The sequence below is a fragment of the Bidens hawaiensis genome, unplaced genomic scaffold, assembly GCF_021521415.1.
Source record: "Bidens hawaiensis isolate Kalapana, Puna unplaced genomic scaffold, B.hawaiensis_p1.1 tig00016566_1, whole genome shotgun sequence".
Taxonomy (NCBI): Eukaryota; Viridiplantae; Streptophyta; class Magnoliopsida; order Asterales; family Asteraceae; genus Bidens; species Bidens hawaiensis.
Window position 1 is genome coordinate 392,800 of NW_027492521.1, and position 15,984 is coordinate 408,783.

The 15,984-nt window shown below is 38.7% G+C and overlaps 1 protein-coding gene and 1 pseudogene across 1 annotated transcript; both read right to left on the reverse strand.

Moving 5' to 3' along the window:
• Positions 1-4,803: 4,803 nt before the first annotated feature.
• On the reverse strand, positions 4,804-5,556 carry LOC143551795 (pectinesterase inhibitor 3 pseudogene; annotated as a pseudogene).
• An 835-nt stretch (positions 5,557-6,391) lies between these two features.
• On the reverse strand, positions 6,392-11,454 carry LOC143551797 (respiratory burst oxidase homolog protein E-like). The gene is made up of 13 exons (XM_077042147.1): positions 10,684-11,454; positions 10,377-10,536; positions 9,410-9,458; positions 9,204-9,317; positions 8,693-9,115; positions 8,238-8,621; positions 8,051-8,146; positions 7,854-7,969; positions 7,581-7,751; positions 7,142-7,493; positions 6,929-7,057; positions 6,756-6,834; positions 6,392-6,675 (listed from the first exon to the last, which is right to left on the reverse strand). The coding sequence occupies exons 1-13, from the start codon at positions 11,264-11,266 to the stop codon at positions 6,566-6,568; spliced, it is 2,766 nt and encodes a 921-aa protein (XP_076898262.1). The 5' UTR covers positions 11,267-11,454; the 3' UTR covers positions 6,392-6,565.
• Positions 11,455-15,984: the final 4,530 nt, after the last annotated feature.

Here is a 15,984-nt window from a genome sequence, read left to right on the forward strand (position 1 = left end):
TTTATTAAAACTTTCGCGGAAACGTTAACTTAAATCATTCATTACAAAACATTAAATCATTTCTTTAAAACCATGATAATAAACATCATATTTAAAACACCATTTCTTTCATCTTCAGATGCCAGCCGCCCAATCCGTGCCATGTGCCAACCTCATGCTAGCTTTTTAATCATATTCACCTGCGTGCATACTAAAAGTCAGCTACGCTGAGTGAGTTCTAGTTAATTAGGCGACATACAATACATACACATATCTTACATACATACATATCTTAACCTTGTATAAATATCCATAAGAGGAACGTCACATAATATCTATTAAAAGAACCATGGCTATTGCCCATGCTATATATATATTCCATAGAATGACGCTCTGTATAAATTCTCCATAGAAGGACGCTCTATACACTTCCATAGAAGGAACATCCTATATATTTACATAGAAGGAACACTATGCTTTCTATTAAAGGAACACTATGCTTTCCATTAAAGGAACACTGTACTTTCCATTAAAGGAACACTATGCTTTCCATTAAAGAAACACTGTGCTTTCCATAGAAGGAACACTCAATATATATTATCCATAAAAGGAACTATGTACATAATTTATTATTTAATATCCATATAAGGAGGCAATCACTATACTTGGAAATACATGCAATATCCGAAGATCGTTCACGTACCGATAAGCAATCATCTTTACATTACATACAATATTCAAATCTATATTTATAACATGACAGTACGTGCAATATCCGAAGATCGTTCACGTACCGACAAGCAACATCTTTACATTACATACAATATTCAAATCTATATTTATAACATGATAGTACGTGCAATATCCGAAGATCGTTCACGTACCGACAAGCCCTCATCTTTACATTACACATAATATTCATATCTATTTTATTAACCTGACAGTACGTGCAATATCCAAAGATCGTTCACGTACTGACAAGCTTTCATTCTCATTCAAGACATATATAGATAACATATAAATCATACATGGCATACACTTACCAATTTAGGGTAAGTGTATTAATTATCACATCGAGTATGCACACAGCCCCGAAAACATAACAAGGAATGGGGCTAGAAACTCACCTGAACTCGGTTACGTTCACTGTTGATGGTTACTCCTTCCGAGAGGTGTGAACGGCTAACTGTATAACAATTACACGTAATGATTAACTATCACTACTCATATCACGTTTCTAGTATAACAATAGCCCACAACGAACGGGGGTCCGGGGGCAGCGCCCCTGGCAGCGGGGTTCTAGGGGCGGCAGCCCCTAGCGGGGTCCAAGGGGCAGAGCCCCTGGCTGGAAAAATTTCTAATTCGGATTTTAATTTATTTTCTAATTTGGAAAAATTTTATTTTCATTAACTGTCTTAACACACTTTCCATTAGGATTTTAATTTATTTTCTAATTCGTTAACTCATTTGCTATAACGAATTAAGTCTGATTCGTTAACTAATTCGTTACTCTAGTTCGTTATCTTGTCATCATTAGGTTTCGTCAATCTGATTCGCTATCTGAATATGACGTGATTCGTTGTTCTAGTTCGTTATATGAGCACCATCTGATTCGTTACCTTGACATCTGCTGATTCGCTAGCTGATTCGTTATTAGAATCTAACGAATGGATGAATAACGAATCAAGGGTTTATTCATTATCAAGTCACACGAATTAAGGGCTCATTCGTCAGGAACGCATAACGAATTACTATCCATAACGAACTTTCAGCTGTACTTATCCAGACTTTGACTCAGGGTCAAAGTCAAAATTGCCAAGAACACGAAATGGTCAACAGTTACCATATCTGCAATTAAACCCTCGTTTCTTAACCAAATAACACGATTTTGGTACCATTGAACTCGCAATCCAAGCGCCTACAAACCCTAACCATCAAATCGGCCAAGCATTCACGTTTAATGGGTGCGATTTGGGCATATATAGGTATGGCCCGTTTATCAATCGATTAACCTATCGAATCTTAATCAATTCTAGTGAGGTTTGTTGTTTTGGATTCATTTATAACATACTAAAACAGATCTATGATTTCCCAAACCAAACCGAACCTATATGAACGATTTCTATATATAAACGTACCTTAAACGAGTTGTTCTACGAACACGGTCAAGTTTGATGTTGGTTCAGCTTGTCACGACGATCTAGCACCAACTGAATCGGGTTTCCACCTTCGGATCTTGGCTCGGGATATTGGATAGTGTTTGTGTGTGTTTTTCAAGGTGTAGGCTAAGGTGTAAATTTGGATAAAATGGAAAGGATTAGGGTTTAAGGGGTATTTATACTCCCTTAAGCCCATGGACCTAAGGCCCATCTTTCCCGTTTGGTCCATAGTTAATCCCATCCAACAGCCTACTTATCCTATCATATTTTATTATTATTATTATTATCGTTAACCGAACGGAAAATTTTGGGATGTTACATTAATCATGCAAAATAGAATCATAATGTTACATTAATTATATGGTGCTCATATAATCATGCAAATTTTGGGAAGAACAAGGTGGAGAGTCTTCCCGTAACCACCCTCCGGCATGAATAAGTACTGTTCTTAAAGAGAGAGAAAATACAAAGTGCTTGATGTAATATAGAAAGTGTGAATGACCACCTCATGACGATAAGTTTGGTATTTATAGCCGGTGGTGAGGGAAGGTGATTGGTGAAGTTGTCTGATTCGTGGGTAAAAGAATGTGTCTTAAGAGTTTAATTTCATGTATGTTAAGTGTTTTTATATATCAAACACGAGTACTTTCAGTGGTTTTATGTTTACAGGTGCTCGGAGCTTAAAGAAACTAATTTGGAGCACCTAGGATGGCAAGGAATTGAGTTATGGGCAAAAATGAAGCAATCGGGGAAGTTTGGAAGTGATTCGTGCGCACCTAAAGTAAAACAGGCATATCCGGAGCTAGAAAATGAGTTACGGAACCCATAATATATGATTTTTTGGTTTCTTGACGACAAGAATATGAAAATGGCATAATGGGAGCCGTAAGGTACCGCCTAACGGTCGTAGCCTACAGACCTAGCGGCGTAGGCTACGGTGGCCTGGCCGTAGGCTACGGCTAAGTCTAACCGAAATTGCTTTTTGGGATTGTTTTCTTTCATATTTATGCCGGGATAAACCTTAAATCGATTATTCTTCATACCCTAGCCACCAAGGACGACTTTAAAGCAATTCTCACCATCTTAACACCTCTCAATCACCAAATCATCCATGGTTTAATCCTTCCAATCTATATTCGAGTCAATCGTGATGCAAAGGCAAGGCTAAACCACTCGTGACCATTTCAGGTGTAGGGTTTGCATATGAACTGATTATTCTTATGAACATTATATGTATTGGGATTTGGTTTTGATTAATCTTTTGGTTGATTGAATCTATATGTTTATTGGAATTGATTAAACAACTTTGCTTTTGGGACTTTCATTTATTATTAATTATTTGGTTTGTGTTCATCAACATTTAGGATTAAGTTCTTATCGTCATTGAATCGTTTACCATTAATCATTGGTAGATGCTAAGTTTTATATTAATGAACTGGTAATTAAGTCGACTGTGTTCAGTTGTGTTAATTCTTCGGATTAAGTTCTGTGAATCATCAAAACCAAACTACTGTGTCTAGTAATCATTTATCTATTCTAATACATGAATCATGTCTGTGTGATTTCTCGATTTGTATAATTATTGTAGTCAATTTATTGCATATCCCGAACCTGAAGCGTAGTCACTGTTTTCTTAAATTTTTTTACGACCAAATTAATTTCCAAACCGCTTGACATCGTCTGTCTGTTTAGTTTAATAATTTCATAAATTGTGAGTTTGATTAGCAATTTCCACTGATTTCCTGTGGATACGACCTTACTTACCCGTACTATTTATAGGTATTTAAGCTTATAAATACTTGTTTTTGGTTAGAGCACTACATCTACATCAGTGTCACCATCTGAAAGATGCTTCCTTCTACCTAAATGGACACGTGGCCGCTTTTGATATTAGGTGACAGCTAGCCATGTACATGGGTATAACAGAATGTACAGCTGGCTTCTCCTAATTGGTTGTGCTATCACGTGCTCTCCATAAGGAGGTAAATGTCACTATCAGGGAATATTTTCACCAATCTTCTAGAAGGAGTTAGCTGTAACTGTCTTTCTTTCATACAAGTAAAGTCATCTGTTTTATTAGTCCGCATGCGGGTGTCTTTCGCACCTGCGGGTGTCTTCTGTTCTTTACTAGAAGGGTACTTTGGACTTCTGTCTTTGATATACAATTTCTGCGAATATTGTGGATGATTTGCGGGTGCTATAAAATGACCCGCGAGTGACTATTATGAGTATCTTGAGTGACCCGCAGGCGTTCTTCAGCCTCCCTTCTCTCCGTTTTTGTCTAAATTTTGCCACTTACCTCGTTTCAATCTTTCCACCTCTAATTTGTAATCTTTGCACCTCTCTAATTGTAATGTTAACGAATTATTCTAGCATTTGTATTTCAAACATTACATGAGTTTGTTGGTGGGCCTAAAGAAAGACTTGATATCAAGGTGGCCATATTGAATTCATTTGCGTTTGTTGGTTACAACTCATAACTATTCAATATAATATTATAATTTGCAACTTTTCAGTAGATGTTGCAAGGTGTGAAAAATTATTGTACTTTATCAATAACTATGTCAGCAGAGTAAACCGTCTACTTTATATAAACACATTGTTTTATTTATAAAGAAATAACTACCTATATGCATACATATAACAAGCAAGAACATATATATAGCACAATAACCACTGGTTCACATGATTACATTACATATCAATTGATGATGATAATTATACAAATGATAATAGAATATGGCTAAAGCCTAAAGCATTCAATGGTGATCAAGACGATTGATGAGATAGAGAGCGTTACTCGTGACTTTAGCCACATTTGTAACCTTCCATTTAACATCGGACCAAACCCTTCCTTCGACCTCTTTGAATCCATCGAGACATGTATCTTCATCTGTCAATGCTGCACTGACCCATGTCTCGGCATTGCTCATTTGCCACCGGAACGTGCCTCTTCTAAGCTCCTTGAGTTCACCTAACGTTTTCCTCAAATCATCAACCGAGTCGGCTATCTGGCTAGCACAGTCATTCACCGCTCCTTTCTCCCTCTGGTCGGTTTCTTTTCTTAGGCCCGAAAGATATTTTGACGTCTTGGTGGCTCGGGATATGCTGACTCTAATAGCTGCTAGTGCCAGTTCATGCGGTGTGGTGACGGGTCCGTTGTAAATGGAGAGTGTGTGGTTGCAGACCTTAGGGAAGGTGGCATGCATGCATGATGATTGGACTAGATCTAGTGAAGGGTAAGCCATGATAGTTGCTATGGAAGCGAGAGCAAGAATGATGAAAAATATGCAAGTAGCCATAGCAGGACACTGTTGAAATGAAGCTAATTAAGTTATGTGAAGTTGAGAAGCAACTAAATAATATAACATAGCAGGACAATGATAATAAATTGTTAGAAAGGTGATGTGCTGGACATATATAAGACTATATAATATATATTTTTTTGTATAAGCATAGACTCTTAGTTGAACCAAACCCGGATATAGAAAGGGTTAGTAAATGACTATTGATGATTGTATAAATGGAGAAATGTGGTGTTGTATGAAATAAGAGGAAAGTACAACAATAGGAGAGGCTATGAGTTTACTCCTTTTAAATGCCCACCTATATTTGTTGGCCATTTAACAGTGGATTAATTAAAGATAAGATGGGTCGGGTCATGGTTAGGTTGGTTAATACTTCAAAATGAAATAGTTAAATAATTAATTAGTTGGATTATTATTCTTAGCCAGTTGTATCTTTATATGTATATAGATATGTGGCTGTTGGTGAGAATGGGACAAGGTGCCATAACTTAGTAGCAAATAGTTTGCTATTAATTCGATTGTTATATTATATCCATGCGACAGATACTCGTCCAAAAAAGAATGACGTGCCTCAAAGGGTATAAGACGCCAGATATTATGTGCAATAAGAAACTTTTGAGTTTTTATGAGCAAAATAAACAATACCGGTTGGTATGAGAGGCCGGATATTATATAAATGGTTAAATATGTTATGAAACAAAAACAAAAACAAAAAAAACACACATTTTTACTTGTTACATTAGTGTCATCCATGTTGTATGATCTGACCTAACCCCACATCATGTCATGTGTTCTGTCCTGATTTTGACTGGACTCAATTGTTTGAACATACAGTACATTAGACATTTGGGGTCCAATTCACATGCATTATGCATTCAGAAAGGCTAAATTCGTATGAACTAACCAAATGTCAGTGTGGCTCTCAGTTTGTTAAATCTTTTTATGACTAATTGGATAGAGCATATATCGTCGGTTTTTCATAATTGCATTGCTCTAATTATACAGGTTTACCTACACTAGCTGCTATATGGTATACAAATTTACATTCTTTTTTAATTCAAATTTATAAAATATATATATATGTATGTATAAGTACGTAGAACATCGCAATGCTTTAATTCAGAAATACTCCTTGTGAAACTCAAACCGAGTCGATGTCTTGTGACTCATCTCATATGATAGTTTCTTCAGCTCCTTAGCCAACACTGGCATCCCACAATAAAACACTCCTGAAAAATAAACAACTTTTCTCAACTTTGACTCACAGTTTGGTCAATCGATTGAATCGCGATTTTAGAGATTTGTTTACCTATGGTTGTATTTGGATGTTTTGATGCTACCTTGCTGAACACTTCTCTCCAATTCGGCCTAGCAAAATGTGTCCTTACCTGCAACAATATTTATGCTTTTTATTAGTATAATTCTAGCATATTAGATTAATGTAGCGTTAAAGCTAGTAGTTATTTATTAGGATGATCATACTCTAGTGCCAGATAAGATGTCAACTCCATGCTTAGCATGAGTAAGTGCTTGAACCATAGTGATTAAAGTTGATCTGGCATCACCCTCCTCATAAACGCTTGTAAGATAATTGTGCATCTCAATTTGACCCTGTTTCGGATGAATCACAATCATATCAATTAGTAGACTGTATTGACATATATCAAGATTTATACAAGTATGTTAATTAATTACTTTGTGATCCATTTCCGCGACTTCATTCATGACTCCTTTAAACCATTCAAACGAGCCGAGCTCCCTAGTGACCCAATAGAAATTTGCACTTTTAATCTTTCTTGATTTCTTCTTTTCATTTGATGATGCCATACTTGAAGATGCTACACTCGTAAGACTATCCCCCGACATACTCGTTTCTGTGTTTGAATCTGTTTGGTCTTCTACTGCCCTGTTATTGTTTAATAAGTCTCTAAGAATACTTATAAAAGGTGTAGCTCCGATTCCAAGCCCCACAAGAAGTAACACATCATAGTTCCTGTAGTCTTGCGCCGGTGCACCGTAAGGTCCATCCAACAGTAGCTTTGGTAACCTGCATTATTTACTTTTTTCACTTCACTTTTCTAATTTTAATCATACATATAAAAAACAGGGTTGATTAAATGCCGGTTGAAATTACCCTTTTGAATCAACTTCCCCTAGCTTCCTAAACTTGGCTCGCCCAATCGTGCAAGAAGATCCATGATCGTTGGTTAATACTTGCTTCAGCTCTTGTGTCCAGTCTCCAACTGTCCGGATGTGAACACTCAAGTAATCGTCTCCGGGTGATGAAGTTATTGAAAAGGGATGCCTGAAACATTGGTCAAAATTTTTATTTTATTTTCTTAAATCTCTGCACGCTATTGAAAATGATTGATAAAATGTAGACAGTATGTGATATATAGTTATATACCATTCGAATGAAGAGATTGAAGGGCATTGCAAAAATATATACTGCCCACTCCGGTATTTAAAACAATTCGGTTTTGACATAATTATGCTGAATACATCTCCTGGTAGAATGGAAACCTGTGAAATAAACATTGTTATCGGTATATTTGTGTTAATTGTTTGATAAATAATGTGTCTTCTTAACATATATATTCTCACCTTTATGATTTTAGGGGAGAAGTGTTCTGAGCGTCGTGTTCTTAGACTTCTCTCAGCCGCATATATTAAGATTGGAACTGAGATATACATCCATGTCTGTGAAATTGAAACATATGTTCTTGGTGAGAAAAAAAATGAAATTTATAAGAATTAATAATAACCTACAAAACGAAAGGAAATGTCTTACTGTTTTTTGAGTCCAGTTATGAACCAAGAACAAGAATGATCCATGAACCAAAAGCAATATGTAGACCAAACCAAAAAGATGATGCGAAAACCAAAACGCATTGAATCCAGTTAACCGGTTGAATGGTGATGGCAGCTTCAAAACATTTCTTCTAAAATACCGCGAAGCTAAGGTGAATGCAAATGACATTAATATCAGCATTGTGATCCCAGTCACGCCTTCAACCCCGACTATTAACTCCTTGTATGTCGGCTTCTTATAATGGAAATCCGATGCTATAAGAGCAAACTTTTCTGGTGAAGAGTTTACCAACCGAGGAAAATCACAAATCATATGGTTTCCAGCATGCAAGCCGATTCCAACAGCTATTGCAAAAGCAATTATCTGCAATTCAAATGGATTTTAGTAAGTTCATGGCACGCAAATAAACCATCATAAAGTATATTAACAATTACCTTGTGAAAATTGATATTGTCGTCAAAAGGGATGAAAAATCGAGCGCGTGTAGACCTTAAGAACGTTAACATGTTTCTGCAAACGGGTAGAAGAATAAGAGCCATATTGAGTTTGAGGGTTTCAGCAGCCCCTTTAGCAGTGGTCAAACAATACCCCATGACATGAAAAGCAGCCTTGTTTTTGTACTGCATAAATTTCCATGTAAATAAACAAGCCATGGTTAAAAACCATAGCAGTAAAATCCAAGTTCTTTGCCAGTTTTCTAACAAAATCCACTTTACACAATGAGTTAACCGATGGACAATGCTTTTAGGCTTTAGTGAATTCAAGTTTTGACTCCACCCGCCACTTGCTATGCTCAGAGGTCTACTGTAGTTCATGTAAGCTTCCCTTTGTAGTAGAAGTGTTTCCAACTGCCATAACTGAAAAATAACAGTTGTGTGTTATTTCTTAACAAATTTGTTGTAACTTGAAAGAGTGAGTTTTTATTTTCTTTTTAAGCTAATGTACCTCAATATAGCCAAGATTTTCGGGGTCTAGTTCTTCCATGATTAAAGAAGCGTATTCGTCGGCTTGTTCTTTCAACTTTGACAATCTGTTTGCCGCAGCGCTAAGCACTAGCAGCTGCATATATGAATGTTATGTTATATGAGAAATGCTTTTAAAAGGATTTTTGAGAAACAAATCATGTGTACTAAATAGATATAAATATGCACCTCTTGTATCTCATCCCGTGTGATTCTACCATCTTCGTTGCTGTCGGCCCTAGGTTTAAAAGAAAGAAGAAAGAATTATGAAAACTTACATAGCAAGGAACAAAAAACACAACTTGGCCAACTTCATCATCAGAGCATATGAAGAATATGGTTTAAAATCTTGAATTGGGTAGCAAAGTGATAAACACATGTGTCGGTGTAGCAAATGTTACATGTCCAGTACAAACGATGTTTTTTTCTGATCCGTGAAATCACCGGTAAGAGTTCTAACAGTAAAAAAGTATGGTTAAGTAATTTTGTTTTAGGTTTTAGATTATATGTCGTAATCTCAAAAGAAATGTGAGGTATGATTTAATAAAATAACTTGTATTGGTTGTGACTTGCTAACAAGCAAAGACAAGTCAAGATGAAAACTGTCACAAAAATTTATTCTTTAATAAAAAAGAATATTGATTATAGCATTATTATTCTAAACCCACAAAAACAATCATATACTCATATGCGGTAGACTTTATTATTATATTCCTTGTAGCCGGTTTGGCTACAGAACATGCCAAATGACCAAATTACCATAAACTTAATACTAATCATGAACACCATCAATTTAATTTGTTGAATGAACTCAAGGGCTAACTAGTAATTTCACATTTTAACAAGCTCGAAGAGCCATTGATTGTTTTGAGTTTTTGACTTTGATTTCGTTTCTGACTTTCTTCCTATTTGCCGCGAAATAGAATTCTTAAATCTTTTAACATTTTGTTTGTAAATTATAACATTTTCTTTTCTTTCCTATCAGGTCCGACTTGAAAAACCAGTAGACGCAACAACCAGGTAATTAGGTAAGACCTCTTCTCGAAGCCGGCTAGAGAGAAGTAACCGGGCTACCACTAAACCAGAAGGCAGTAATGACAACATTCTCAATATTCAGTTGACATCAATGAATAAAATGAGAGTTCAAGAGACATACATGTCGAAGAAGATTTGCAGACGAGCGTCAAAACTTTGACCTGAAATCTGTAACCAAAATTCATGAAGCTCCGCTTTCGTGATCTTCCCCAATTTCTGTTGTCGTCTTCTCGCCAATGCATCGAATACTCCCAACGCAAACTCCTTCGAATCCGCCATTCCTGAAAAAAAAACACAAACCGTAAAGTTTTAATGGGGCTGAAGCGCAACTTGTTATCTGTTTACTTGTCACTTAATTTATTATAACTGTTTGAATGATAATTTCAAAGTATTTAAAAAAAATCAAATTCTTCTATTTTAACGGTCACCTATGCATTCAGCGAAATCCTCCCGAGCTAATAATCCATCCTCCTTAGCAAGACACGCAAACCGCGCCTCGACGTTCTTCCACAGCTCGTTAACATCGGTACATGTTGTTTTGCTAATAAACCGGAGACCTCCTAGAGCTCTTTGTGCGCTCGATTTGGTTCGAATTAGTTGAGCTTTCTTTTTCCTAGCATCTCTAGACGCGAGCACTCGCTCCACTCGGTCCACACTCGCGTCTGAGGAAGAAGCACGCGACGAAGAGGACGTCAACCACGAGAATTTCCTACGAAGCCTGGACGAGGCGGCTCTAGCAAGCGGAGACTGTGAAGGAAGATGGTGATTACTAGAATTGTTATTGTTAGCCGTGGGAGTGACACTGCATAATATGATGGAATCATCTTCCAATTCCAACGTGACTTCAACTAAATCCTGATCATTGTTTCGACGTAAATCGTTAAGGAATATAGGAAGCATTGCGCCTCCGATTCCGTAGTCATTGGAATTGGAATGATCAAGGTCCAATATCCGGCTGAAGTTGGATATTCCATCCGAACCGCGGCTACTCACTGGTGACTCAGACCTCATGATTAGTTAGTGAATATGATTCTTTCAAGCTACATGAATTTGCATCAACATGTAAGGAATGGGATGAAAGAGTGGAAAAGGCCTCTCAACCGAAGCGATGGGAGCACACGAATTCAACGCTTGTGTGTTGAGAGTAGTTGAGTCTTGTTTCTTTAACCCCCTATCTTTTCCAACTTAATTCCACCTTGCTATTATAAATTATTACTATATATACAATACACCCACCCTCCCTTTCAAATTTTCAATATGCTTATTTTTGCAGAATTAGTCCTTCTGCTTTCTCATGTTTACTCTTTCTCCCCCCATCTAGATTTCTTGTACTTGATGATCGTAGTCATTGTACAACCAACCCATGTTTGTACTTTTAAGTAGTGAATCACCATGAGGACATTGTACCAAATCTTTTTGAAAAGGTTTAGTATTCATTTTACGATAGCTAAAATGCAACATGTAACATCATAATGGTGCATTTTTCGGATACATAGTTTTATCATCAATGTTTATGAAACGAAAATCAAAATATCACACAGTATGATACGAATTGAGTAGGAAACTGGGAATTCAAACACAGAAGAGCATTATAACAAACTTCACTAAATCAAAAACAAAAATCCATGTTTAAACCTACAAATCACATTGATAGTTGTGTAACAAGATAAAACTAAGTGAAATAAAAACATCATATAAGATAACTAAACAATTTAAAAGAAGCATTTGAAATATAGATTCTTGATACGTCCTCATCCCATAGTCCTAACTCCTATGTATGAAACCAGGTTAACTCAGGTCTAGCCGTCACTATCAGAGCCTATCCCCATGGGTTCTAGGATACCCTCCATTAGGACAATGCCTTATAGGCTATCGACATCATCCTCCCCAGCTTGGAAGAGAGTGAATGACCTGCTCGTCTTCTTCTTTGGTAGTATATAGTGGTGAAGCTTGGGTTTAATCAAAGGGGTGGCCGAAGTCGCGGTTTAGGTGTGTCTAGACTCAACACCTACAAAAATTTTCGAACAAAAACGCGAAAATTTACGCCACTAAGCAAAAAAAATGTTTGTAGGTTCCCAGCCGGATCTACACGAGATATCGCGTACTACGCAGGTGCGGAATCCCTACGTAAGACGTTACGAGTATAGAAAACAATACGATTAACACACGATAATCAAACACGTTGTATACCAACCTTAAACACGTGATACGAAGATCACTTGATTACAGACTCTCTCTGACTCGAATACACGAAAACTGAATTAATGATTTTAAGCCGTAACAGATGGCTTATATAATCACGTCAACTTCGCCTGGCATGTTCAGGCGAAGTTGTCACTAACTTCGCTTGACTAACAAGTTCGCCCATATCAGCGAACTTGTTAGCAACTTCGCTTATACAAAACATAAAATATTACAAACGCGATTACAGACACTAGACACTGAACTACTGACATCATGCACCAACAGACTCCCCCTTGGCAGTAGCTTCATCTCTTTAGCTTCAAACACGTGTCTTGTAATCTTCAACCTTGTATCTTCACGCATGCACTCATTCTCTAACACAAACCGACACAACTCTTTGATATTTCCTCGCTTCGTCTTTCCAAGCAGGAATATAAAAGATTTTCTTCTCATTGAGCACCTGCAGATCAGCTTGCGATAAGTTTACCAAATGCATCGGATCGTAAACTCTTAGTACCTCTTGCTCATCCTCGTCTTCCATCACCGCCTCAGCTGTCTCACAATCTATAAACCACCACTTTAGGTCTTTAAGCACATCCTTGGGCATAAGCTTCATCGGTACTTCTTTCAAACACCAGATCGGTTTATACTTCATGACCATCCAAGGCTTTCCATCAGCTCTCAAACCTCTATCCTTGTCTTCAACAAGTTTTCCCTTTTGTGGCTTCAACAGCTCAAACTTCTTCTCTTTTATACTCTCTTTCCATACAATTTTCCCAATGACTCTAGCCATATTATCATCACTTCGATTGATTAACCCCAATCTGGCTAAGTCTTTCACTTCATATTCCGGCAGTGTATTCAACGATATTAACATTCTTTTAAAATACTGAACACCGTCATAACTTTTAATCACGAAGAGCCTCAACTGCTCATCATAGATCCAGCATATAATCCCTTTCTTCGCTTCAGCATAGCCATTAATGTTGTAACTCTTCTTAAACATTGTAGGGACCGCCGGTTTCTTCGTTTTGACGAACCACTGAGCATAGCCTTCCTTCCACCTAGGCTGCTCTTCCCATTCAGACTCATCGCTTCCAATCTGTTCACTCAAACCTGCTTTCTCAACATCTGGTATCTCATGCTCCACATTCTCTTCTACTATCTCTCCCTCTTCTATCTCTGTATCAATCACAATATCTTCTCCAATCTTCTCTATCACATCACTTGGCAATACATCATCATCACCAACCAAAACATCATCCATCTCCTCTACGTCCACCACCACCACATTATCACCACCAGCTGCAGATGTCGACTCCCCCTGAGTTGTGGAAGTTCCAAGAGCTTGAGTAGTTCTTGGTAGCTCACCACTTGCATCTTTCGACGCATTGGGATCATCGTCTCTATCATTCCTTCTCTTGGTCCTCAACTCGTCGCCTTTACAGCTCGTCTCCCCCTGAGATGCCAAGAACTCCTTCAGAGCATCTATGATCTTTCTATGTTCTACCAGCAGGGACGACTGCATCTGATTCTCTGCAACTAGGCTTTGAATAGCCTGGGTCTGGATAAGATTCACCCTTGATTGTTCTGCCACGACCCGTTCAAGTGCTGCTATTCGTTCTGAGTCTGAGAGGGTTTCATCGAAATCGAACCTCATATGTGAAATGTCTTGAGTGTACTGAGGAGGGATTTCCGATGTCACCGGGACCTCAGAAGTAGAAATAGACGTAACCGCAGGTGGTATCGTCACCGATAGCCTTGCAGTGGCCACAACAGTCGACTCAATAAAGCGTGCCACGACCTCCGATGGAGTAACAGTCGGAGGCGGCAACGAAACGATCACGGGAGTCGAAAGTTGGAAAGTAGTGGGTGGAAGGCCAAATGTAGATGAGGTAGCCACTACGGGAACACCCGTAGCGCTTGGCCTTGTAACCTGTAGGGATGAGGGAACCATTGTCATACCGGATAGTGCTGGTGGAGTGAAACGTACCACCCTAGAGCTTTCACCGGCTCCTGATCCTGCACCTATCCGTTCCCTTCTTGACCTTCTTATCAACTGTTGTACCTCTTCCTCAAAGTCTGACTCGTCATCATCATCTGTTCTCTTTCTTTTCCCATGTAGTCTTTCTCGAGTCACCATAATCCTTCTCGCCTCTGCCACTTCATCATCAGAATCTGAGCCAGCCACCGTTGTAGCTGCCCTAGTAACATGCACAGTCGAGGCACGTTCAACTGGGACCTGAACGTTCTCCTCTGGATCCACCCGATCCATATCAAAGAATCCTTGACCACCAAATTCTGCATCAAGGTCCACTTCCTCCTCCGGTGACACAACAGGAGCAGCAGGTATAGCTTGAGGTGCTCCTGCCTGTTGTGGTGCCGGGTCCTTAAACTCATCCCCACGAGCAGGCACATACCCCGGGTTGATTAAGTACCCAAAGAGTGGAGTATGGCGAGGACGAAGCTCAGGTTTGCTCCTCGCACTGGAGGATCGACACTGGGCGAAGATCCGTTTGTTCACACTCTCTACATATCGGATTGGACGGCGCTGAGGAAGTGTTGGAGCAACATGATTAAAGATCATTTGAAGGAATCTTGGATACATGATGAACCGCTCACGCGCCATCGCTCTTCGTTGACGATCAATCTCGTAAAAGACCATCTGACTAAAGCTGAATCGCTTGTTGTATATCAGAGCAGTCATTGCTGACTGCATGGTCGCGCCCATGCCATCAGTGCCCGCCTTTCTCCCTGACATGCATACTATCATAACATGCATGAGAAAGCGCCACTGGTCAAGCAGAAAACCCTTCCTTCTCTGCGAATCCCCCAAGGGACCTGAATAACCCATCCTCAAAAATGCTCCATCGCGGAAAGGAGCTACAAACTCTGTCGGGTTATCCCTTGTCTCGTTTCCAAACTGCAGAGCCGCCCGGATATGTTCAGAAGAGAACTGAACTATTTGATTGTTTACTGTTGCTCGCATCACCGGCGGTTCGACTCTACAGTCGTATTCCACGGTCTGCCAGAAATCCTCAATGTTGGGTAAGGATATCGGCAGAGTTGTTGAAATGGCGTGGAATATCCTCGAGCGTAAAAGGAATGTGATGATTTCGCGGAAATCATCAACTCCTCTCGCTTCCGGGTCTAAGGTGATATACATGTTGTGACCCGGGAAGAACTGTCTTTGTTGATCACCTCCGTCATCACCGCCTGCACCACCTGCTCCAGCAACAGCAGGCATATCTGCAACAAACAGGTTAAGTTAGATAAACATCAAAGCGAATCACAAGTTCGCCTGTTACCATGAGCGAAGTTGTGATCAATTCTGTATAGGCGAAGTTAAAGGTGAGGCGAAGTTGGGAAACAACTTCGCTTCAACTTGAACTTCGTCTGATAATAGTTAAGTAAAATGATCCAGGCGAAGTTACGGATAACTTCGCCTAACCACAACATCGCCTCATAAACTGTTTCAAAATCAATAATCAGGCGAAGTTAAACCTCAGGCGAAGTTACGGATAACTTCGTCTAAACTGTAACTT